The following is a 25807-nucleotide window of genomic DNA, read 5'->3' as shown; positions in this document are numbered from 1 at the left end:
CTCGATATTTACCTGGGCCCTAGGAATATGGGCCACATATTAATGTCGTTTTAATACTACCTTCTAGGGAACTGAGTCATTTTTAAAGGAGCTGGCAAACATGTATCAGAATGTACCCCTGTGCCCAGCCATCTCAGGCTTCCAGTGGCTGTTTGGTAGGTGATTTCTGCCACTGTGTTTCCTCGAGGGTAGAGGAGATTCGAGCGTTTGTTCAGTCGATATTATCGAATGCCTTCTGCGTGCTGGACATGGGTCTGCAGCCGGGTGACCTGCCGTGACCACACTCACAACCTAAATGCTAGAGTCAGCACACGTGGGACCAGACCGGCCTTCCGGATCCTGTGCACCTCGCAGGTGGTGTGGATGTTTGTATCCTCCATCCCTTTCCACCGCGTAACCTTATTGAAGGAGCGGTTCACCTTCAGGCAGTGTTTTTCTCCTGGGAAGCACGTTTGTACATTTTCCTCCCTTTTTTTTTTTTTTTTTTTTTTTTTTCTCTTTCAAGAAATAGCCTGGCCTTTTCTAAGGCCAGCAGAATTTCTTCCCAATGTCTGGGTCCGAAAGGAAATGATTTGTTGGTTTTTTTATGGAAAAGGAGATATATATACTCTCCCCGCCTCAGAAGCTCAGGGGTGGCAGGCCTCCTCTGAGTGGTTTGGAACTTTGTAATTTGGACCCTACTGATTTTGGACATGTTGCTCATAGGAACAAGGCCTGTGTTTATCTTCCCTTCATGCTTTCTATGGAAAGAGGATGCACTAAGCAAACAGGCATCGTAAACAGTATTTTAGAGACAAGGTTTTGGCCTGCCTTTTTTTTTTTTTTTTTTTTTTTTTAAAAAAAAAGGAGCTTGCAAGTACCATTAGAAACCACTCTAAGGGACAGGGCAGGGATAAAAATATGTCTTTATGATTTCCAAGCCTGTGTTATTTCCCCTGAATCCCCTTCAAGAGGAACGTGGCCCCCTCTACAGCCAATTTTCATCAGCTACGTTTCTCTATGCCGTCTACTCTCACACAGTATAATCTTACTAATTCAGAAAAAAGTGAGAGGAAGGGAGAATAAGTATGAACCACAGACTGGTTTCATTGTAAAACATGTAAAAATATACATTTTATATTCAAGTTGATACAGTCTTCTAATTCTGAAACCTTTGATGCTTTAGATGTTTCCATCCATAACCCAAGAGCAAGATCTTAGTAACCATTTTTTTCCAGGTTCTATCTGTATCATCTATTATTACTTAAAAGTTAGAGAATATATATATGTATATATGAATATATATACATATATTCTACCCCTACCCCAAGCAAGAACCACATTTTATATAACGTAAAAGAGAAGGAGCTTGAGCCTGTGCTTTGGGATGAGGAAATGAACTATGCAGCCCGGCATGGGCTCATAAGATAAAGGCTGTGACATCGTGCTCTGCCTCTGGGACAGCAGAAGATCACTTACAGCAAGAAAAGGGTTTGTGGATTCATCAAATTATCCGTATTGCCCTTAATGTTTTACCCCTGGTGAAGGCCTGCCCGCGGCCTCCACCCAGACTCGAATTTCATGGAAAACAAAACCAAGCCCCACTCTTCCCGAGAGCTTTCCACAAAGGGACTTTGCTTTCTCGCCTCGGCAGCGCCGGGCACCTGCTGTCCATTTCTGACACCAAGTACTTAGACGAAACCGCATGGCGGGCTGGGGGCAGCGTCAGGCTTGTCCTCCCCTCGAGGGGCTTAAGCCTCCCCTGTTCTAGTGCGAGTTCGACCGATCTTATTCTGAGTCCCGAGGTGGGAAGGGAACACCACTTTGCATCAGCACATCGCTGTCCAGTTTTTTAATACCTTGTGTTTATTTTGTGGAAGAAATAACCTCACATTCTTTGAATCATGGCCTCAGGCTCCACGACCATTGGGCTAAATATCACCAGCAGTTGCTACTGGCCGGAGAGAAGAAAAAACAAAACAGGGGGTGGGGGTGGGGGGAGGCCAGAGAGAAAAGAACAGCGCGTGGGCAGAGGGTCCCTGCAGGGCATGTCCCAGCTCCAGAACCGAGTTCTGGGATCTGGTGCTCTGGGTGCATGTTATTGTCATTTGTCATTACAATGTCTCTGCTTCTCTCTTAAAATAATAAGACTAGACACAGACTTCTACGAGGGTCTTCCCTGAAAGGATAGAAGATATTTTTGGGGGTCTTTTATTTCTATTCTTATTAAAACACCACATCTTTATGATACGATTTTAAAAGCATGGGTCCTATAGTCCTTATGAAGTGATATTTTAACCTGTCGGTGAAACATCACTTAATCACATGTCAGTACTCTGGGTCCAACCAACCTAGCATCACTGGAATTAGAAAATTATTTTCCACATAGCTCGGGGGGGAAAAAAAAACAAATAATAGTTACTGCATGCTTTCTCTATGTGCTGGGCATTGGGCTGTCATAGATGTGTCTCGTTTGGTTCTCAGAGCAGCTCTGTGAAGTAGTTTGCTGTCCTGCTTGTGCAGATGAGGAATCGGAGGGACAGGCTAAATATTTTCTCCCATGGTATTAACAAGTGAGTAGGGAAACAAGAATCGGAACCCAGCTCTTATGGTTTCAAAGCCCGGTCTCTTTGGAGGCTGGCCACGTGTCTAGTGATAAATGAGGTCTATATCTCATTCCTTAGGGTTGCGTTAGCTGTGCTTTGCCTCTGAGGTGCCTTAAAATACCATATTCCTTTCCTCGTATCCTCAAGTAAAAATTCTACTGCTAAGAAGAGGGGCCTTCTCAGTGTTCTTAGAGCAGAGCTGTCTTCCTGGTGACCTTGGCCCAAATTCTATCCCGACCTTTAGAGACTGTATGTTTTGGTCATGGCAGAGTTTTTTAAGGAATAACAAATGGATCAAAGAAACTTTTGAAAACTGCAACAATTTTCTCTAACATTTACGAAGTGTTTATTATATCCCAGACTCTGTGTCACAAGGGTTACATCTCATGAAAACACCCCAGTTGACATAGGAGTGACTGAAATTCAGAGAGGTCTAGGTACACGTCCAAGGTCACTCGGCAGGTGCATGGAGGGAGCCTGGGTCTGGCTGTGTTGTGCTTCTGCTCAGCGTGTTTCTAAGCCTGGAGCCTTAGAGTGGAATCTGAGTGGCCTGCAGGTATGAGGATGATTTCCTTTTCCTGCACATGTTGATATCCTCATGTTCTAGAGTGGCAAGTAGGTGGATAAGAAGTCAGACAGGGCCGGGCGCGGTGGCTCACGCCTGTCATCCCAGCACTCTGGGAGGCCGAGGCGGGAGGATCGTTTGAGCTCAGGAGTTCGAGACCAGCCTGAGCAAGAGCGAGACCCCGTCTCCACTAAAAATAGAAAGAAATTATCTGGACAACTAAAAATATATAGAAAAAATTAGCCGAGCATGGTGGCACACGCCTGTAGTCCCAGCTACTCGGGAGGCTGAGGCTGGAGGATCGCTTGAGCCCAGGAGTTTGAGGTTGCTGTGAGCGAGGCTGGCACCACAGCCCTCTAGCCTAGGCAATAGAGCGAGACTCTGTCTCAAAAAAAAAAAAAAAAAAAAAAAAGAAGTCAGACAGGAATGGAGTCAGGTGTGATGAGTCAGGAGGACCCGTCCATGCTGGGTGTGTGTGAGAGCATCCCAGAGACTCCACTGCCCAAAGGTGTCCCAGTGCTAATGCTTCGTCTTCACTGTCTGCCCTACCAGTGTGGATGGCAATGCCAGCTGTAGATTTTTTTCCCCACAGGTATGTGCAGAAAGACTCTCCAGTGTGTTATCATTACCCTTTGGGAATGTTAATTCTCTGAGATGAGTGAATGGAGATCTTATCAAACCATTTGCTATTTCCTGTTTTTCTTTCCTCCCTTCCTCGTCTTTCTTATCTCTGTCCTTCCCTTCTGCAGTCTGACCCTACAAATATAGCTCGGGTGACCCGGGGGTGCAGCAGGGACAGAGCCTGGGAAGAAGCGTAGCAAACACCTTGGCAGGGCTGCAGAAGGGGCCCCCCGGAACCCTGTGCTGGATTTGTGCAGGCAGAATCCAGTGAAAACAGGAGACTTGCCTCTCAGACATCAACTTTAAAATTCTGTCATTGTCTTAGTTCACTTTTTGTTGCTAGAGCAGAATACCTGAGACCGGGCAATTTATAAAGAACCAGAGTTTATTTGGCTCACGGTTCTGGAGGCTGAGACGTCCAAGAGCATCCGGCGAGGGTCGTCCCATGGTGGACAAGGTCACAGGGAAGGCGAGTGTGCGAGGCAGAAGGACAATATGGCGGCCAAGCTCATCCTCTGAGTTAGGAACCCACCCCTGTGATACCCTATTCCCACAGTAATGGCTTTAATCCATTTATGGGGGTGGAACGCTCATGCCCTAATAATCACCTTTTAAAACTCTCTCTTACTATGACAGTTAAGTCTCCAACACCTGAACCTTGGGGACATGTTCAAACCACAGCTGTCGTGTCACTCCAAACACCCAGGTCCCCCAGTGACGGGGAGGAAGGGCGAGGTGTGTGATCGAGGTGGTAGAACTAGTGAATTCAGAAAAAAAAAATCTAAAAATATGAGCATTCTTTAGTCTGAAAAGTAAAATCAATTTTAAGAAAGTTTTAAAATAATTCAAGGATATGAACCTTATTGCTTATAAGGTCTCATATTTATATAACGAGGTAAATTTTCTGAACTACAGCAACCTCAAGATGATGAAAAATCAAGGGATTATAGTCCCTTGCACAGCAAGCATTCACTTACTCTATGTTGAATTAAAAAAAAAGGCAATTTTTTTTTTTTTTTGGAGTGTGGTATCACAGAATTGGAAGAGACCTTATTGAGTATTGAATGGTCCAACTGCCCCCTTTACAGGTTTGGAAACTGATTACTTACCCAGGAGGATATAAGTAGCTAGGAGCAGAGCTGGCCTAGGATTTATGTTTCCTAACTCTCAGTTTAGATTTTTTGTTTTTTTTAAGTCCCAGCAGGCATATGATCCTTTAGTATCTGAGCTGTTATTAAATAAGCAAATCTTGTGGGTCCAAATAAACAAATCTTTTGGGCCAGGTCACTGTGTAATTATTTGTAACTGTATTATGAATTTATTAAGTGACTTCTCATTGAATGAGCTTCACATTTGTATCCAGCCTTCCTATTAGGAATTAATACCTTTCCTTGCAGAGGGACTCTCGTTTGGAGGCTAAGAGCACAGATTCTGGAGCCAGACTGCTGAGTGTGAATTCTGACTCTGCCACTTACTATAATTACGAACTTGGGCAAGTCAACTTTTCTGTGCCTCAGTTTCTTTTCTGTAAAATGGGGAAGCTAATGGCCCTTTTCTCATAAGGTCAACTGAGGATGAAACTAGACAACATATGTGCAAGTGCTTTAAACAATGATTAACAAATTATAGTTAACATTTGTTAAAAATTTACCATAATCAGCATATTGAATATCTACAATGAGTAATATCATTCAATAAAATGATTTGACATCACCACTAGTTTAATATAAGTAGGAGACATTTTGATGCTTAGTAGATCTTATCTTTTTATTTAAAGGGTTGGAAAAACCCAGTGTTTCTTGTGGGGTGGGGTGGATAGGTAACTACATCGGATTTTTTTTTCCCCCCCGGAATGAGTGCCATACTGAAAAAGTTATAGGCTCTACCCATGTCAGGAAATCTTATCAAATTAAGTCTTAGCAAAGACTTTCTATGTGTCCCTACTGTTGGAATATTAAGAAAATTTTAGAAAAGAAAAGAAAAATGATATACTAGTCACGCCCTGACTGGCCTAGTTTCATTTTTACATGGTCTCTTCATTCTCAACCCATATATGTGCATCTTTTGCAGAGTTTCTCATGTAGAAACTGAAAATAATTTTCACTTTCTGTTGCATGTCCTTTTGCTTCCTGTGCTGTCATGACAGATTTTCTTCTCTCGTGCCATGGAACCTGTTCTATGACCACGTCCTACTTAACTGATTTGCCTGTTGATGGATATGGAGATGGCATCCAAGTGTTTGCTGTTATAAGAGGAATCTCTGGAGGGAATTCCTTATCTGGAATCTTCCCCCCCGCCCCCCCGCCCCCAGTTAGGGGATGGGTGCTAGTTCCCAGACAGTTTGAGTTTGTTCCCTGATTCCCTTTCACTTTTTCATTTCTGCTTTTCTCTCCGAAATACAAGATCCAGCCACCTATCAACATAGTGAGTTTCAGAGATGTCATTATCTGTGATCTGTCGTCATACGATCCCGGGTGCATGTGTGTGTCCTAGCACGTATTGCCCACCTTGGCCTTCTCCTTGGTGGGCAGAGCGAGGAAGTTGGAGGCCCCACTCGGCTCTATGAAAAACCAGACGCTGTTGTGGAAATGAACCATCTGGCAGGGCCAAAAACAGCGCCTTGTTTTGTAAATCGGAGTGGATAAAACACTTTAGAAAAAATAATAAAAACAGAGAGTTTAGACTTTCTGAGATGCTGAGTGTCAACGTCTGTGACCTTGCACCCCCACCCCCAGCTGATGTTAGACCCTGGGGTTTCCGTCCAGTGCTGAAGTCTTCTGAGCATTTAGCAAACACAAGCAGAAAGGATAACCTCAGGATGGAAAGGTAATTCCCACAAGTTCTTTTTTGGCAAATTGAGGTAAAATGCCCTTTAAGTAGGAGATAATTCTTTGACAGATAACTAGTTTATCTTTCTTGATGACATATATGAATTGGATTCAGTTTATTATCATTAATCTTGCATAGTGTGTAAAAATGCATCCGTGTGCCCTGTTTTAGGCAAATCTCTGCAGACCACCTTGAGGGTCTCTAGGAAGCTCCATCCTTGCTTTGGTGGGAATCGGGGGGCTGGTTGGATGCTGGGGCGTTGGAGTCTGGGCAGCTGTTTCTGACACAGGTTGTGGGGAGCTGAATGCGGGGCACTGCTATGAAAAGGCACAGAGCTTTTGTGTTATTATAATATGTGCATCTTTTAAAACCAACTTTGAGGATGCTTTAGGGCCTGAGATTCAAATGCTACAAAGCTGCCTAAGTAATTACCTTGAAATCAGTCTCTTACTGGCGAAATTATTCTGGATTCACAATGCGGAGCTTTTTCCCGGGCAGTGGAGTGGGGCAACAGGCTGGGTGCAGTTAGCTGGGGGCTGGGCGGTGGCTCTGGGGGTGGCCGGAGGGGGCAGGGAGCAGCCAGCAGCTGCTCGATGGTTCCTTGAGCCAAAGCTGCTCCCTGCTGTCCTCCTTCCTTCCTGCTCCTCAGCCATTCTCAGCTCCTTGAGGCCTCCCCGACTGGCTGCACACTGCTTTTGGGGTGTCTTTTCCCAAAACTGTCTTCCATGGCTAGTTGAGTTTTGCTCAGATTTAAACATGTGCTCGGGATATGTGGGAGTTTGGAAAGAGCACGCAGTGGTGAATCTGTCAGAGAGCCCCTCTTCTCCCACTCAGGGTATTTCCTTTCCTGAGAAGACAGTGGCTATTCCGTGTCCCGTGGGAACCAGTGGCCTTCCTGGTGCAGCGTGGAGTGCGGTGCCTTGGAGTCATTGGTCGCTGCCTCTCCACACGTGTGCATTCGTGCGCCTACACACGCTCACACACAAACACACACAGGCACGTTTTAGCTGACACTTATAGAATGGGGATGATTATTGTGCTGAGCTGAGCATTAACTCATTTAACGGGAATAGCAGCCGTGTGATTTTATCTATCTGTGCCGTCCACTGTACCAGCCACAAGCCCCACGTGGCTACTGAGCACTTACAATGGGGCTTGTCCCAGCTGAGATGGGCTATGTGTGTAAAGTATATACTGGATTACATTAGAAAATAATGTAAATTATTTTATTAATAATTGTTTGACTATCGATTACACATTGAAATGATAACATTGTGGACACGTTAAGTAAAGTATGTTATTGTCAAATTCACCTGTTTCTTTTTACTTTTTGAATCAGCTGCTAGAAAAATCATCTTGTCATGCAGTTGCTTGTATTACATCTCTACCAAATGACGGTGATCTCTATATAGTCAACAGTACCACTGACCCCACATTTTAGATGAGGAAACCAAGGCTGAGAGAGGTTAGGTAGGTTTTCCAAAGTCACACAATAGAAAGCCAAAAAAAAACAAAAGACAACACAAAACTCAGACCTGTCTGACTCCATAGCCCACACTCTTCATCACCAAGGAACTATTGTATAATAGAGAATTTGTCTTGATTGTGTAACAGAAGCCTTTATCCTCAGTTCCTGAGAAGTAACCTCTAAACCCCTGGAATTTCCAGAGTGATAGGAGTGTCTTTGTTATCCACGATGGGCCCCTGGGATCACACCTGAGTTTCTGGTAAGCAGAGATGACTCAGGATGGGAATTTGTCATCAGAGAGACCAACCATATGATTAGAGGGTTAGAGCTTCGCATTAGTCCAGCCTCCTCCACAGAAGAGAGCAAGACTGAAGATTGAGTTCGATCTCAGGGGCAACGATTTCGTCATTTATGCCTAAGTAATGAAACCCCGATGAAAACTCTGGACAGCAAAGCTCAGTTGCGCTTTCTAGTTGGTGGACGCAGGGGCGTGCCGGCCGGGTGGTGCATCCTGGTTCCGTAGGGAGAGAGGACATCGCAGCTCCTTGCGCGGGATCCTCCCGCACTTTGCCCCGTGTGTCTCTTCACGTGGCTGCTTGTGACCTGTGTCCTTTATAATAAAACTGTACGTGTGGCGCTTTCCTGAGTTCTGTGACTCATTCCAGGGAATTATCGAACCTGAAACATTGTGACAACCACAGGATTTGTAACCAGTTGGTCAGAAGTGTGGGTGGCCTGCGAACGCCTGGGTTTGCAGCTAGTGTCTGGAAGGGCGGGCAGCCTGGTTGGGGACGGTAGCCGTAACTTGCAGAGTCTGCACTGACCCTGGTTAATTAGTGTCAGGATTGCCCTGCAGTGTTGCAATGATAGGCTGATTTCTACCTGGATACAAGCTACAGGGCCACAGGAGTTGAGACAGCCGAGTGCTGTGGCCTAACTTGTCTCTCTAACTCCATTTCCTTGGCGACAATGGTCACTTACGTTCTAGAACTGGAAAATGACTCAGGATTTCAGCCACTGCTTGTGACCACTAGGCTCAGTGTGAAGGCCTGCAGGCTGGCCCGACACCTCCACGCTCAGTCCCTCTGGCCACAAACGTGGTGGCCTTTCTGTGTTTCATCTCCCAGATAGCGTCACATGACGGTGGTAACATACATGTGCGCTGGCCCTGCTTTGAGACCCGGGATGCATAAATATTGATGTTGGGATTGAGTTCCTTACAGCAAACTGATAGAGGGTGATGATATGGGTAAAGAGTATTTTGTTTCTGTTTTATTTTTAAATCATTTGTATCGCCTGGAATCATGCTCTTGTGGTGTGTCACAGACGAGGTGTTTAGCTTAATCGTTGCCTTTTCTTTTGGGGCTTTTGTTTGGATTTTTGAGCCACGATCCCATGTGTTTTATCTTTCTTCTTCGGTTCGGTTTCTCCTTCCCTGCTTAAACTAGACACTACTCTCTGTGTGTGGTCCAGTAACCCTTACCTTCTGCTCCTGCAAGGCCGTCCCGGGTCGCTAGCGCCTAGAAAGTTGCCTCCTACGAGTGCATCTTGGGGCCGCCCTGGAAGGCAGATTTCTAAGAAAAGACAAACATAAACTCTGCAGTTATTGTACGGGAAGTTTCCTTCACCAGTGAAATCCCAGAATGAGACCAAAAAAAGGTTTTAGCGTTGTAAAAGAGGCCTGTTATGAAAAGAAACAAATATGATGCGATTTCTTCCCAACCTGGGCCAGACCTGCACACGTTTCACACCGCCGGGATGCCAGGCTTGCTCCTAGGGAGGTGTTCAGCTCACGGCTGCGGACAGCTCACACCGGGGAGCTATGAGGCAGCTGCCCAGTGACTGTCACCGCCACCTTCTGAGAGGGGCGGAGCAGGCCGGGTGCGGTGGCTCACGCATGTGATCCCAGCACTCTGGGAGGCCGAGGCGGGAGGATCGCTCGAGGTCAGGAGTTCGAGACCAGCCTGAGCAAGAGCGAGACCCCGTCTCTACTAAAAATAGAAAGAAATTATATGGACAGCTAAAAATATATATAGAAAAAGTAGCCGGGCGTGGTGGCGCATGCCTGTATTCCCAGCTACTCGGGAGGCTGAGGCAGGAGGATCGCTTGAGCCCAGGAGTGTGAGGTTGCTGTGAGCGAGGCTGACGCCACGGCACTCACTCTAGCCCGGGCAACAGAGCGAGACTCTGCCTCAAAAAAAAAAAAAAAAAGAGGGGTGGAGCAGACCCATCCAAACCCCCCAAAGCCACACAGACCCCTGGGCACCTTCTCCGCAGACAGCCCCACCCTCCAGAAGACCAGAATTTCAGGGCCCCTTTCTGTCTTTAGGGCTATCGCAGCGCTGTTTTAGAGAAGAGGAGACTCCTGTGTTTGCAGGAAAAGCTCTTACGACATCACCGTGTAATTTTAAATCGCCTTAAGGTCAGGTAACTCGCCCAGAGGAGCACGGTTAATGAGAGGAGCGAGAGGAATCCAGAATTCTCGATTTTAGATCAGTGTGTTGATCCTCCAATAGGAGGCGGAAGAAACAGGGCCACCCCGGGGGTGGGGACGGTGCTCTCTGCATCCCCTGTCACCGCTCTCCACGTCCAACTGGGGGGCCAGTGAGCTCCGCCGAGCGCGGGGCCCCGGCCCAGACTGAGCCGAGCCCGTCCCGCTACTTGCTGACGTTCTCAGGCTGTGCGTCCCTGCTGCAGCCTTTTCTCTCTTTTGTGGCCGTTTGTCCCCCATCTCCACCATTCATCGCTCGTCTGAACGTCCGAGGAGTGGGGACTTGGGGAGGGGGGACGGGTGAGAGGCCACCAATTGCCGTTTGTCTTGGGCCTCAGCCCTGCCTGGGTGCCCACTCTGCACATCGAGGCTGGACCCCTGTGGTTGCCTCGTCCTCCGTCCCGGCCTGGGGACGCCCCGGGACTCCTGAGTCCTTGTGCTGCGTTCCCCTGGCTGGCCCTGCATCTGCCGTGCGCGGGTCCTAGTCAGATGCATCGTTCAGGCCGATCTTCAGTGTGTTCTTAAAGCATTTCTTCTGCCAGTCCTTTTGTTGAATTTCCCCTAATGTTCCTTCATCCCTCCTTCCTTCCTCCATTCGATTTATCTTTGGGGCCTATGTTTTCTCCGATCTCCTGACCCCCTGGTGTAAGGCTGAACGGCACATAATAGAAGCTTCACAATTAACTGGTCCTGTCTCATCTCATCCCAATGTTCATTTAATCTAAAAATGTTTAATGAGCACTTACTGTACAATTCAGATTCTAAACAGTAAACACTTAGAATGTCTCTTAGTAACCACCATGTAGTTGCTCATTTAATTCTCACTGTAACTATTGTTGCCTGTTGGTAGTATTATTAGCTCCCTTTTGTACATAAGGAAACCAGGGTACAGAGAGGTCGAACAACTTTGCCAAGATCGTACTGGGAAGTTTTGGGGGCAGCCGGATCCCAGTGCACCAAACGCAGGTGGCTGCTCTTCCCCTTGGCTTCCAGTCCATGTAGACAATACCTGAACCCAGCCCACCTGGTCAGGAACAAACAGGCTTTATCCTTGCTTTGTTTTCCCCTTAATTTTAGGAGGTGGTCCACCCAGGCAGGGACATGCTAGCTTTTGACTCTGAAACTTCGTGTATCTCTTAGCGCACGGAGACCTCGTCTGGCTTCAGGCTGACCTGTCGCCCAAGCCCAGCCCTCGTGGGTGGTCTGACCGTCGGACATGGTTGTCTAGGTGAATCCGTGCACGAGGACACCTCATGCTGTCTCTTTCTGGCAGCCACTCGCTGAGGCTCAGCCTTGCTTAGTGTATTTGCCAAATATAGAACTCAGCTCAGCGACTTGAGGAAGTTGTTGCTATGCTTTTTGTGAACTGAAAACATTGGTTCAGAAAAACAATTCAAGGTTTGGTGCTGACATTTGGTCCTTTCCCCTATCACTTCCTGAATTGCCCAAGCCGCAGCACTTTGACCTCCAGATCATCCCCAAGCACATCCTTCTAGAAGCTTCTATTTAGACGTGGGGGTTTCGTTCAAAGCAAGCTAAGATGCACGCAGCATGTTTTGGCTGGATACGTCCATACGTGATTTTAGTGATGGGCTTTTACCTTGCTCCCTGCTTCTCCTACCTCCTCTTGTCATGGATGTTTCTGGACAACCTTTTGTGAATGTAATTTCCAATGGGAATGTTTCACAGTAGAAATATGTTCTCCCTTGAGGCTTGCTCTTGACACTTCCAGAGATTTATTTAATTGGACTTTACTCGAATCCCGCTGGGAAACATACTTTTGCTGTGAAGTTGTGATGTGTTTAATTTGGGGTCTAAGATAAATGCTGGTCCTCGGGGAGGTGGATCGTTAAGCAACAGTTTTCCTTTTGTACAGTGAGCTTGTTTAATGAATAGCTTTACTGGGCTTTCCTCTGTTTGTTTGTTTAGCGATGCTTCATTATTTAAACCTCGGCCCCGAAAAGCAAGAATGTTTTTCCCTCTCTTCAGAGAATTAGACAATAACACAGAGTATCTGGTGGAGCTCTTGGGAAAAATATGGCTTTGAGTTTTATGGCACTCTCCTCGTGTTAACATTCTTCCCTCTGCAGCCTCCCAGTATGAGCTCATGGATTTTTTTTTTCCTTCCTTTAATTCATCTTGATGGATTAACCAGTATTGAGTTTGAGACCAGTGAGTAAAGAAGGTGGTGCCTTAACACGGTTTAGAGTGGTTTCCCAAATACACAGAGAGCTTCCAGAAAAGTAGTCCTAGGCCCAGAAGGATGCTGCAGGGAAGGGCGTGGGCCAGTGCGTGTATCTAAGGAGGAGGAACGAGTGGGAAAGGAGTGGGCTTCTGCAGCCGGCTCATGGAACTGAGGTTCTAGAAGCCTTCATGGGCTTGCTGATCCTTTAGACAGCACCCCCATTCTGGCCTTAGACCATTTCTGGCCTGACTTGAAGCTATGGCACCGACTTGGGTTTGCTCCCAGGGGCTTCTTCTCCGGCAGCCTACAAGTTTTGGTGTGGTTCTCCAGAAGTAAATATTATAATTTATATTTCTAAAAAGTAAGCTATACTGGGGGCCGGGCGCGGTGGCTCAGGCCTGCAATCCCAGCACTCTGGGAGGCCGAGGCGGGAGGATCACTCGAGGTCAGGAGTTCGAGACCAGCAAGAGCGAGACCCCGTCTCTACTAAAAATAGAAATAAATTATCTGGACAACTAAAAGTATATACAGAAAAAACTAGCCGGGCATGGTGGCGCATGCCTGTAGTCCCAGCTGCTCGGGAGGCTGAGGCAGGAGGATCGCTTGATCCCAGGAGTTTGAGGTTGCTGTGAGCTAGGCTGACGCCATGGCACTCTAGCCCGGGTGACAGAGTGAGACAAAAAAAAAAAAAGAAGAAGAAGAAGCCCTGTGCAGATGTCCCCTGCCGACTTGACTTCTCTGACCCCTCCCGGTCACCCTCTCCCTTCGCCCCTTCCTTGTGCTTCATTCCACTCTGCTCCCTTGAACCCCCCACAGGCCCCCTGAGTTCCCTGCCTGTCCCCGTGTGCCGTGTCTCTCTCTGTACTCTTGGACGCCCTCCCTTCCGCCCCCTCCCAAACCAGCCCCTTCCCGTCCTTCAGACAGGCCTTCCATGAGCCGGATCTGACCGGTCCCCTTCCCAGCACCCAGGAACTGGAGAGCAGGGTTGTGGCCCTTGTCCCCATCCTCATGAGCGATCACCTGCTTTACGTGTGTCGCCTCTGTCTCCTCCCACGGGACCCTGACTGTCGGTGGGGTGGGGAGGAGGGGGCATCTCCAGCCACCCTGTCACTGGCCCAAAGCCCCGCAGTGCTGGGGGCGGGGTTTGATGTTAGATGCGAGAGATTATAAAAGTGGAAAGTGTGTTGCGCTTGCCTGGTAATAAAACCCAGACTGGAGCCGAGTGTGGATGGTGTGTGTGCCCTTCTCCCTGGAGACCGGCTGCTCGGTGCTAACGGAGCGGGGTGGGGTTTGGGCGTGCAGGGTCAGAGAAACCAGAAGGGAAAAGCTGAACCTGCAAGTTGCCGGCAACAAGGGGGCTTCAACTCGGCTGTCCCTTCTCTTAGTCCCTGCTCCACGCGCCGGACACCCAGCCTGTATCTTGACAGTCACCCATCTTGGCCATCCGTTTGACGGAATTCCAAAACCCTGCCTCAAACGGCAAAAATAATTACTTTTATTTTCCTTAATTGGCATTTCTGTGGAGCTCAGTCTAGAGGCAGCTGAACTCCTAGGGACAGTGAGACCCCATAAGGGGGGTGGGGGGGCGGAAGGGGACAAGTGGACCCACCAGATCAGGGTGCTTTGGACCCCTCCATCCCAGGCCAGATCTAAGGGAGAGCAGAAGGCATTTCCTGGCCCAGGGAGCCACGTGGGGAGGTCAGCCCTGGCCGCCCTCTGTCTTCAGGTGGTTCTGGCTGAAACCTCCTTGAGACAGAACGACGACGGGGAGGGAGGGTGTAAGACGGGCCCCGCTGCCCCCACAGAGCCCCAGTGTGTGGGTGAAGGGGAGGGAGGGCTCAGCCGCTCTTCCCGGCCCACCCACCACTCTTGTAAAATAGGTTTCAAAAATGTTCTGTGGATTCGTTGCAAATTCAAGCATCAAAATGTACTCCAGGTAGAATCTCTCCCTGTCTTGTTTCCTTCCCATCTGCTGCTGATGGGTTTAAGGGAGACGGGGAGGGTGGAGGGAGGGGGGAGGGGAGAGGTGGGGAGATGGAGGGGAGAATGGGGGAGGGAGATGGGGGAGGGGAGGAGGGGGAGGGGGTACAGACCAAAACTCCAGCTCTCCCTGGGAAGGGGCCCAAGTTGCTGTGGCTCAGAGCCGCTCTGACTTCTGCAAAACCTCAGGGCTCCCTGACTCTGGGAACTCAGAGAGCCTCCCCTGCCTGCTCACATAAAAGTCATCCGCTCATTAAAATAACACAAAGCTGTTTAATTGTTGTCTTTGTGGAAAATTACATGACTGTCATCAGCTGTGGCTTCTGGCAGTGCTTTCTGTCCTAATGTAAATAAATGAGGTAACAGATTTAAAGGAACAGGCTGTATTTACATACTTGCGAAGTGTCTTCTCAAACAATCTGCCTGCGTGATTCAAAGACACGCAAATTAAACCTTGTGGTCTCTCAGACTCAGGTTACTCCTTAAAACCGTCGGTAAAGAAGGTGGGTGGGGACGGATCAGAAGTGACCCTCCCTTCCTGGCTGAAATTTCACCCCCAACCCTTTTCTGCCCCAATTCTGTCCTGAGGCTCCTTTTGAGCCAGGAAGGGTGGCTGATGGGGGCAGAAGGGGAAGCTTTTCAACTCTGACAAAACCCCATTCCTGAATCAGCATTTCTTGGAAGTCCTCCAGTTAAACTTTATTTTCAATTTTTATAAATCACGGTTCCTAAATCATTGGCTCTTTCTAACTCAGTTCAATTTTTTTTTTTAAGGTAAATATTTCGGCAAGAATTTTAAAAAAATTCTATGGAGGGCAATGTAATGATTTTATCAAGTAAAGGAGGAAGCACTGTATTTGTAAACATAAGAAAAATGACAAGAGATTTCTCCCCCACACACAAGTTAATGATTGAAAATAGTCGTAGAAGTACACAGAACCAAAAATGTAGGAGAAAGCAAGTTGCTAACTAAGTATACAAAGATTAGGAAGGAGCAAAAAGTTACTGTTTTTAGTTCATGGTAGGTGTCATAGTCAAGTATTAGCTTACTTCCAGAATGCTAGATATTTATAATATGCCAAATTCTTGGGGTGGGAGGGATGGTAACACAAATAATTATGATACAAGAGTTACAAGCAATATCTGCTTTCTATAAGCATCAATAGTCTAAATTATGTTTGTTTTTGTCCAGCAGGCAATCTAAACAAAGGACTCCATTATTAACTCAAAATTCAGACAAATTCTGGCATAACTTCTTCAGGAATTTTCTTTTCTCTCTCTCAAAACATTACTAAATACAACTTGGTTAAGTTAGCATTAAATAAGAACGAGTAACCTTTTAGTCTATTACAGGAAGACAGTTTTGTGAGGGGTATGCTTGGAGAGATTTCTACCTGTCATTTGTCACTGGGAAAAGTAGACACCAGAGAGATCTATTCATTTCATTTATTAAGTTTTCCAAATTATTTCCAAAAAGAGATTGGACACCTGTCTCAATACCTCTTCCTTATAGTGTCTCTTGGCGTCTAACACATCGTCTGTCTTCATGCAGCACAGTAAGTCCTGCGTATAAAGCGATTAAATAAGACTAGTCCTGCTCTCTTAGAACCTAGGTGCTACTAAAGCTATTAATTTGGACATGCATGGAAAAGTATAAGAAGAATAAATACTAATAGCAGTTGATTAGTTGCAGAGTTGTAGGCCACAAGTGTACATATAAGTTGTTGAAACTACGTTTTTATAGCGACCCTTGGAAAAATTGTGAGCGCCTTAACTTATTAAGGAAATAGAGGTATAGAAAAGTTTAATATATCAATATATGCGTATATGTGTATTATATGTATAAATTTTTTATACCTCTATTTCTAAAATTTCTAGGGATATATGTGTATATATATATATATATATATATTCCTGGAAAATCCACCAGGAATCCATTTTGGGCTATTTGATAAGCCTAAATGTCTTTTTTGCCTTTTCGTTTCTACTGAAATCTTGGACATACAGAACTAAGTGAGGTTTCCAAGGGAGACGACCAGCCCCCAGCCCCAGTCCCCAGTCTGCACACCGATTCCTGTGCTACTGGAGTCCAGTCTGGGCTCAACCCATGTTCTCAGTCCGAGGCAAAGCTTGTTCCCTATTGCCTTCTATGTCACAAATTACCTTCTAGATTTGGCTTTTAATATATACCTGCAGATAACTTGTGTCTCCTACCAGAGAGACCACAGAGTAAAAACCCACGAGGGGAGGAGCTAACATATTAATATCGGGAGATAAATCTTCCTAAAGGATTTAATAATCTACCATGCCAATTAATCAATATTTGCTCAGTCAGATTCAAGGTTCTGAAGGTTTTTGTTTGTTTGTTTTTTAATAGGTTTTAAGCTCGTGGTCCCTCCTTGCTTATGTCTTTTCTACATTACACGTTTCACATGTAAGCCAGGCCACACTCGCTCGAGCTTAGCCGTCAAATGGCATGATCACAGGAATATTCCTCTCTGAGTCCTACTCAGGCCCTCAGTCTCGCTCTTTCCTGGGTAATAGAAATGCTTCTTCATCCCTTCGTTTCCTCCCTTTCATCGAGTGAGACAGCGCTCTCCATCCGCTCATTCTCCCTGCGGGATAAGCCTCCCTTCCCCCGTCTTGGGAAAAAAATACAGGTTCCCTGGGGACGAGATCAGAAGGCAATTAAGTGACACCTCCTGGTATCGAACTTACTCCTGCCTTAAAATACCCCGTCACATCCATGGAGTATCTAGAATTTCATAGAAAACAAGAAGTAGAAATAATCTTTGTCGATCTAGCTGGTACCCCAAGTATTCCTTCTGTTACGGTGGGTGCTCTTCTGCCCTAAAAATGATGAAGTGACTCTGGCCCCATCTTAGAAGTTTCAGCCTCGGAAGCCTGACATCAACTCAGTCCATCCCGGCTCTGTCCTGCCGGAAGGTCCTTGTGCGTGTGACTCTGGAGAGTCTATTCCGATATACTGTAGTTTCCACGGAGTGTTACAGTGTCACAGCGTCCATTCATTCTTACAGACATACATATACAAAGTAGCATCCATTCTACACTCGTATCTCTCCTGCTTATAATAATGTCTAATTCTTAGGTAGCATTTTATCCACATGAAGAGTCCTGTGAGAGAGACACTTACATCCAAATTGCAGGTGTGGAAACGGAGGGGCAGAGGGGGCAGCATGGCCAGGAAGTGATGGGGGCCAGGACTTTAACTCGAGCAGTCTGGCTACAGTCTGTGTTCTTACCTGCTGTCCTCCGAGGACTATTTTACTTTAAAGAAACTAGTTACCCAGTGAGACAAACCAGGAATCAAACAGGGGCACTCAGTGTGCTTGCAGCAAACATGTAGCAGAGTCCGGTTTCAGCACACCCTCCCCACCCTCCTTCTTTGGACATTAATTCTATTTGCTGAATTTCAGTGAGAGTTTTCCTTCAATTTCCAGGAAGTGCTCACTTTCCAGCTTAGCATAAAAGCAAGAAGCTTGTGTGCGGGAAAGTGCTGCCCATCTTTAGAATACGGAAATCTCTTGCTGATAGATTCTGTGTTTGGATGTGGTTTCTTTAGCTCAGCACCCAGAGCACTGCTTCTGAGTCATGTTACAGAGTTACAGAGGGCTCTTCTGTGTCAAGGACAGCAACAGCCAAAACTGCAACAGGACATGAGAAGCATCTGCAAAGAGAGCCGTCCCACGAAAACTAGGATCCGTTGCTTCAGTGGGTCTGTCACTTAGCTGACCTTGGAAGGAACCTCGGGCCGTATTTCTACATCTTTTTCTTTAGTGGTGCCGGGTACCATTCATTGTTGCCGTTCAGAGCCAACGTGCTGACCTTACTCATTTTGGCAGAGAACCTTGTTTTGAGATAAGGTTTGAAAATATTCCCCCCTGCCCCGGCATCGTTGCTCATGCCTAGAAAATATTTCCACTGATAACTGCAAGCTCTTGTGTGCACAGGGAGGTGAGCCAGCTTGTCAGAAATTAAGTGGGGGAAGGAGGGAGAGGAGAAAAGCAGTTTTATTTTTAAAAATCCAATCCTCTAGAAAAACCAGGAATCCAAAGCCATGTAACATAGTCTTTATTAGGGAAGCGAGGCCAAACAAAATGAAACCGGATATATTTGTTTAAGAAGGATAGGGAGCTATTGCTCTCTTTATTCTAAAAGCATATTATTCAAACTTGAAAATGGCTCAGAGACTTCAGTTCCTAGTTCTTATCTTTAATAAAATTTTAAAAGTCAAAACTCTGGACCATTAGCTTATTTATCTTTTAGAATCTTTCCATTAAATGGATTCTTTTCTAGACCTTTAAAATGGTATTAATAGTTTCCCAAAGGAATGGGGGAAGAAAGTACCTCGTGCTGGACATTGTTTCAAAGTGCTTTGTTAACCAGTTCGATCGCCACAATAGTGCTATGAAGTAGGTACTGTTGTTATCCCTGTTTTACATACAGAGAAACTGAGGCACAGAGAGAGAAACCTGCCCAGGGTCTCACAGCTCGTGTTCGGCAGTGCTGGGATTCAGACCCAGGACACCCAGCCTTAGGCACATGTGTGCTCTGAATCCCTGCACACCTGTAGGGCTCTCGTGACCACAGGTGTGCACAGATGAGCTGGAGGTGAGGACCACGGTGACCATATCGTGGGTAAGAGAACATTAGTTGTCGAACACCTACTTATATATTAAAACCTTTGCATAGGTTTCCTGTACCACAACCCGGTGGGGAGATGATATGACATCCACCTTTTAGATTGGTAAACTGAGGCTTAACGAGGGAAAGTAAGTGATTTGCACCAGCTCTCACAGCGGGGGAGCTGTGACTGCCGCAGGAGAATCGTGATTGCGGCTGGGCGTGTCTGCCTCTGACCCTGCTTCAAGCCTTCAGGCAACACTGCCTCTCCTGCCACTGCTTGTGAGTTAGCATGTTGTAATATTCCTGCATGGCAATGAGAAATACAGCATCATCGGTGCTCCTCATTAAAAGATCATTCACTTTGGCCGCTGCTGGTGTTTGGTGGGGCAGGGGCAGGGTGGTGGAAAGCAGTTGGAAGAGGAAACCGTATTACCCCTATTCTTCCCCCTCCCCAAGAGAAGAAAACAGTCCTTCCTGCAGACTCCTCTCTCTCTCAAAAGCCACCACTCTGAGCTTCCCCTGGTTTGTTTTGCTTTAAGCACCATCCACAGAGAGGGTTTTCAAACGCAGCAGCGTGTAGATGTGGCGCCCAGAGCTGACGCCCACGTTGCTGAGCACACGGGCGATGGGCCGCGAGACTGTTTCTCCAGACCCCCTCGAGGAGAATTTTCTTGTCTGCCTTCTACGTTTGAATTCTACCTCCTTTTCTATCCTCTTGAAATAGGGTACGAGCAGAGTTCCCCCGTGGCTCAGACACATAATCCACACAGCACTTCGCACACACGCGGAGCCTGTGCTCCGGAGCTTTCTGTGTGTGTTTGTCTCCAACCCCCTCCTTCCCCGGCTCCCCCGTGGGCTTTTTCCCCCGTTAGGCAAATGCGAGGCTCATGCCACCTGTTAGCATGACATCATTGGCCCCCGCAGAACACAGTTACACCAAAGACCTTAAACAAAGTAGTTCTTCTTGTATTGTTTGCACTCAAAGAGCTGATATCATGCCAGCTGATGTCATTGTGTGTCTTTGTGTCACTGCTATGGCAACTGGGCAGGTGGGGGGCCCCCAGCTGATGTCATCGGGGAAAGGAGGTGGAGAGACAGAATTTTAAAAAGCTGTGCGATGCTTTTTTCTGTGTGGGGGGTTTTCTGGCATGCATTTTTTTTTTTTTTTATAACTAGCTGCTTTTAAGACAAATTACAGCGTCAGTACCCTAATAAGAACTGAGAGATGTCTGGTGCTTTTTTATTTTTTTTCTTTCCCTCTTAGAGACTTCTTTTGAGTTTGTTTGGTTGTTCTTTCTTCTCATCTCATATGGAAAAATGTAACAACTGCCTTTTTCTTAAGGAAAATAGTGGATGAGGTTCCCCTTACAGAATCTCTGTGCAACTGTTTACTTGGATTTTTGCGGAGGCCAAGCGGCAAGATTTGTAAAATAACTATTTTAGAGTTCCCTTTGTGGAGCCTACGGTGGGGACAATGGGTAGTTTTTATTTTATTTATTTTTTAAATATTCACTGGTGAAGTTTTTCTGGTTTTCCATTTTTCTTTTGACTTGAAAAACTATCTCTTTGGGCCCGAACTTTATTATCATAATTTCCTAGCAGCAGAAACTAATCATGTGTAAATTTGAATTCTAGAAATCAGTTAAAATGTGTATATGTAGCTGTTGCTTTTCTTTTCACAAGCAAAGGTAGATTTTGACTTCACTAATTTTTGCGAGTAAAGTGATCATACTATGCTGAGTTTTCTTTAGAGCCTTAACCACGCATTAAGGAAAATATGGGTTTCCTCTTTTGCACGACCGGCTCCGGGCCCACACCTGCTGTGAACAGTCACGGGACTGGGTCTAGGGTACCGTCCGGGCTTCCTGCTGTGGTTGCCAAAGATGAGGCTAGAAACGGAGAACATTTGTTAGGTTCAGAAGCTCGTGGACAGATCGACTTCCTGTCCCTATTTCAACAGGGCCATATCCTGTTCACACTCTGTATTTTCTGTCTTATCTCCTAGAACTATCAAGACGGTGCTTGGGGGCAGATGTCGGTTCTGGTGGCTGTCAGCTGACAGGCGTTTTCCGACTTCCCCTTCTTTTCAGAGGGGAGGCCGGAGCGTATCTAGTTCTGTCGGATTAGAGTCAGAGCTCAGTGGGTGGTGACAACGTCAGGCCAGACTTCACAGCCCTGCACCTATGTTATGTAATCGGAGCTTCATCCTTTGGGCTTGTTCACGTGTGCGATTACTTTGTAACAAATATCAAAGGAAGGTTTGAACAATGAACTGTGACCCCTAAATTCCCTAACTTTAACAACTGTTTTTTTGCATAGTCCTTGAATGTTTTTGAATGAGCTTCTCTTAAATTTAATATTAAACATTTTTTTTGTTTTCACACACTTTTTTTACAACTACTGGTTTAATGGTTGCATACTATTCCATGTTGAGTGTAATAACTTCTTCTTTGCTTTTTTTTTTTTTTCCATTTTAATTTATTTTTGGTTTTCACTTGGCCTTTTCCAGAAAACAGGTATTGCTGTAGTGAACCGTCTCACCTGTCTGGCTGAATATCTTTGGTTAGAAGATTTCCCTAAGATCCACTCCCAGAAGCGACACTGTACTTGCTCAGGGGAAGGTTTGCCTTTGAAACACGGGGAAACAAGCAGAGTTTAAGCTTTTCATGCCAGACCCGTAACTCTTGGGGGGCAGCGCAGAGCCCTAAGCTCCAAGGTATACGTTTACAGATCCATTAAAGGTTTCCTGAGGAGTTTACGTGCACACAAACCCTGGAAAGTCACGTATAAGGGACCGGGTTGCTCTCAGTCTATTCAACTGGAAGTCACAGTTGACAAATGTCAGGGACCTACACGGGGAATATAAAAAAAAAGAGATCATAATGACAACTCACCCCACCCCATTCTAGCTGGTCTTTTCCAACTATTTCCCTGTTGCTTTGACTTGTGGTCAACATATAAATAATTAATAAAAATAGCTGACAGTTGCCGAGCGCAGCTGCGTGCCGGGAACCATGCTAAGCTAAGTGTTCATTCTTCCCAGACTCACGACCAGATTCAGAGGTAGGTGCCGTTACCCTCGTTTTACAGACGGGGGAACTGAGGCACAGAGGGATGCATTACCTTGCCCGATTCACAGAGTGGGGAAGTGCTGGTAATCAGGTTATAGATAAAGTAATCTGGCTCTTCCAAGGCCCCTGCTCGTAACCCCCCTTTGCACGGGGAGCAAACCCGGCCTCTGATGCGGCTGAGCTAGGACAGGGCCAGGCAGTCGCATCTGCAGCGCCGGGGAGGTTGCCTGGGCTTCCTCGGCTCCCAAAGCGCAGGGTCTACACAGGCCCCCGAGCATTGGGCTCTTTGAGGCAGATCAGACTTGCAGCTGATGATGCCGCCTGGAACGCGCCCTTTCTGTGTGAAGACCACACACTCCTGGCTCTCCATGCAGAGTGACACCCTGCAAAGCTTGTCCTGGGTCTCCAAAGGGACTTGCATTTTTCTGCTCGCTTTTATTTATCTGCATTTTGTAAAGGACGTGAGCAACGCTGCACGCTCCTTCTCCGGGAAGGTGGCATGTTCCGCCAGCCCTGGTCACCCCGGCTCTCTCTGTCCCTGTTCCAGGTGGGCTCAGCAGTTTCAGGCAGAACCACGAGAACCTGTGTGACAACTCGCTGCAGCTGCAGGAGCGCCGGGAGGCGGGTGGCGCGTCCGCGGCCCCCAGTTCGCTACCTCAGTCGGTCCCCAGCACCCCCGACATCGAGAGCGCCGAGCTCACGCCCATCCTGCCCTTCCTCTTCCTCGGCAACGAGCAGGACGCGCAGGATCTGGACACCCTGCAGCGGCTGAACATCGCCTATGTCATCAACGTCACCACCCACCTCCCGCTGTACCACTACGAGAAGGGGCTGCTCAGCTACAAGCGGCTGCCGGCCACCGACAGCAACAAGCAGAACCTGCGCCAGTACTTCGAGGAGGCCTTCGAGTTCATCGGTAACTACCCCCACCCCCAGCTTCTCCTCCCCCCGGGGCTCTCCCCCCACCCCGCCCCCTGGCTCCGGCTTTGGTGTCAAGGTCAAGGTTTGTGCATGTGGTGCAGAACAAGCTGCTCAGAGGTGTTTCCGGGTCTGCTGCCTCCTGCAGCCTAAATATTCCCCCGAGTCATAGGTTGAGTGTCTCAGAGCCATCGGGATGGACAGGAAAGAACAGTTACTGGATGGGGTTGGAATCCGTGCAATTAGAATCTCATTCTTCAAGTTCTCAGGCCGGGCCCGGTGGCTCACGCCTGTCATCCCAGCACTCTGGGAGGCCGAGGCAGGAGGATCGCTCGAGCTCAGGAGTCTGAGACCAGCCTGAGCAAGAGCGAGGCCCCGTCTCTACTAAAAATAGAAAGAAAATATGTGGACAATTAAAAATATAGAAAAATACAGAAAAAATTAGCCAGGCATGGTGGCGTATGCCTGTAGTCCCAGCTACTTGGGAGGCTGAGGCAGGAGGATCGCTTGAGGTCAGGAGTTCGAGACCAGCCTGAGCAAGAGCAAGACCCCGTCTCTACTAAAAATAGAGAAATTAGCCAGGCACAGTGGCGCATGCCTGTAGTACCAGGTACTAGGGAGGCTGAGGCAGGAGGATCGCTTGAGCCCAGGGGTTCGAGGTTGCTGTGAGCGAGGCTGATGCCACGGCACTCTAGCCTGGGCAATAGAGCAAGACATTGTCTAAAAAAGGAAAAAAAACTTTGTCTCTCAAGTTCTCAATGAAAAAGTGTGGTAGAGGGTTAGCATTTAATATGCTCTGTAACCAGAAGAATGGACGGAAAATAAGGAATTAGAAGCCGGAGCTGGTGCTGCTGGTGCTCCTCAGTGCTCTGCAGAAGTAACCCCGTGGGTGTGACACCACTTCCCCACACACCCCGACCTCCCTGCTAAGCCTGATTCCTCCAGCGTAGGAGAGACGCTTCCTTTCGACAGTTCACCCCAACTCAGTGAAGTTAGAAAGATCAGGTTGTGTAGCCTAAGCAGTTCCTAAGGAGGAAAATTCTAGCAACGGCTGGCTTTAATCTCCAGAAGAAAGCAGCTGTCAGCCTAATCCTAATCTTACCTTTTGCTACTTCCGTAGCTTCTAACTGTCGTGAGGCTCAAGTTGTCATTTTGAGGATACCTGGCACGTGGCAGACTCTCACCCATGTTTTTCAAGGGACTCCAACTTTTATTGCTGTAAAGGGGTGGCCTAGTACTTTTCCTAAATATTGCAACAGGTGGTTACTGTTCAAGGAAGAATACACTCATGTTTGGTGCTCCTGTGTTAGAAAAAAAAAAACAAAGCCTTAGAATTAGCGGCCGCGGGGTCTGGTGGGTTTGCTGCGGAGGTGGCAGCGCTGGTCACCTGCCCAGCTGTTTTCCTGCAGCTCAGGACCCTGGAATATTTTTTCAGTCTGGAAGGAAATTCGGAGTGGTCACTGAGCTCAGAGAAGTAAAGTGACTTCTCTAAGATCACAGGGATTCTAGTGTCAGAGAAGTGACCAGAATCCAGGGTTTTGACTCCCAGGTTTGAGGTCTTTCTACAGCACACTGGGGTGGTGTGTATGATGCCCTATTAATTAATTTCGAACTGGCAACTCTGCGGATACAAAGACACCCCAGATTCTTTATTAATAAAATCGGAGCCAAACCTTGAGCCCTGAGGAAGAAATATTTGTCACCATGTGGATGAGGAACTTCTGGTTGATATGTGATATTATGACCGAGATTCCATCTGACTTCATTCCGGTTGGGGGAAGTTGGGAAAGTGGTTTCCCTTTAACAAGTAGCGTAAGATATGCTTGTTCTAAGAGGATTTCGACCCAAGCGCTCGCATTCCTTAACAGATTATTCAGGTTCACCTGCCCGTTTTGTTTTTTAAGAAGGAAAACAAAACCAATAACAAACAGCATTTAGCCTGAAGACAATTCTGAATCACAACCTGCACAAGCATAATTTTATTTTCATCGTCATGTGATTAGATAAACTGAAGTCTTGCTTTAGGGAAAACACAGCGGGTTTTATAAATGTAACTTTAACAGAGAGTCTGCCGTAAACTAAGCAGGGTCTAGGTTTAGGGCTTAACTGTGCCTGTTTATTTAATCCTGATCAAGCGATGTGGTTCCCGTATCCTCCGAGGCTGGCTGGTATCGTTCCCATTGTTCACACAGGAGGACGGGGGCTCTGGGAAGTCATGTGACTCACACAAGGCCACTTAGCTACGGTGCAGCGGGACCACTGGGCCAGCCTAGCACGGAGCAGCTCACGCACTGACCACTAGGCTCTCTGGCCTTGGCTCGGAGGTCAAGAGTGTGTGCTGAAGAGAAGAAAGGGAAAAAGGGAGATGCTTGCTTCTCCTGAAATACTGCCGACTGTGAGAAGGAAGCTTCCTCTCTAGAGTTTTACAATGAATGTTTACATCATGT

General features: G+C 47.0%; 1 protein-coding gene across 1 annotated transcript in view; it reads left to right on the top strand.

Annotated features, from left to right (window-relative positions):
- The window catches only part of DUSP10 (dual specificity phosphatase 10), a 39385-nt gene that overhangs the window by 10183 nt on the left and 3395 nt on the right, over positions 1–25807 (top strand). Inside the window, exon 3 of the mRNA XM_045537049.1 lies at positions 22990–23358. Coding sequence (XP_045393005.1) covers positions 22990–23358 — 369 coding nt within the window. The remainder of the gene's footprint in view (positions 1–22989; positions 23359–25807) is intronic.

The sequence above is a fragment of the Lemur catta genome, chromosome 25, assembly GCF_020740605.2.
Source record: "Lemur catta isolate mLemCat1 chromosome 25, mLemCat1.pri, whole genome shotgun sequence".
In the NCBI taxonomy this organism is placed as follows: domain Eukaryota; kingdom Metazoa; phylum Chordata; class Mammalia; order Primates; family Lemuridae; genus Lemur; species Lemur catta.
This window is presented reverse-complemented; position numbering and strand designations above follow the sequence as displayed.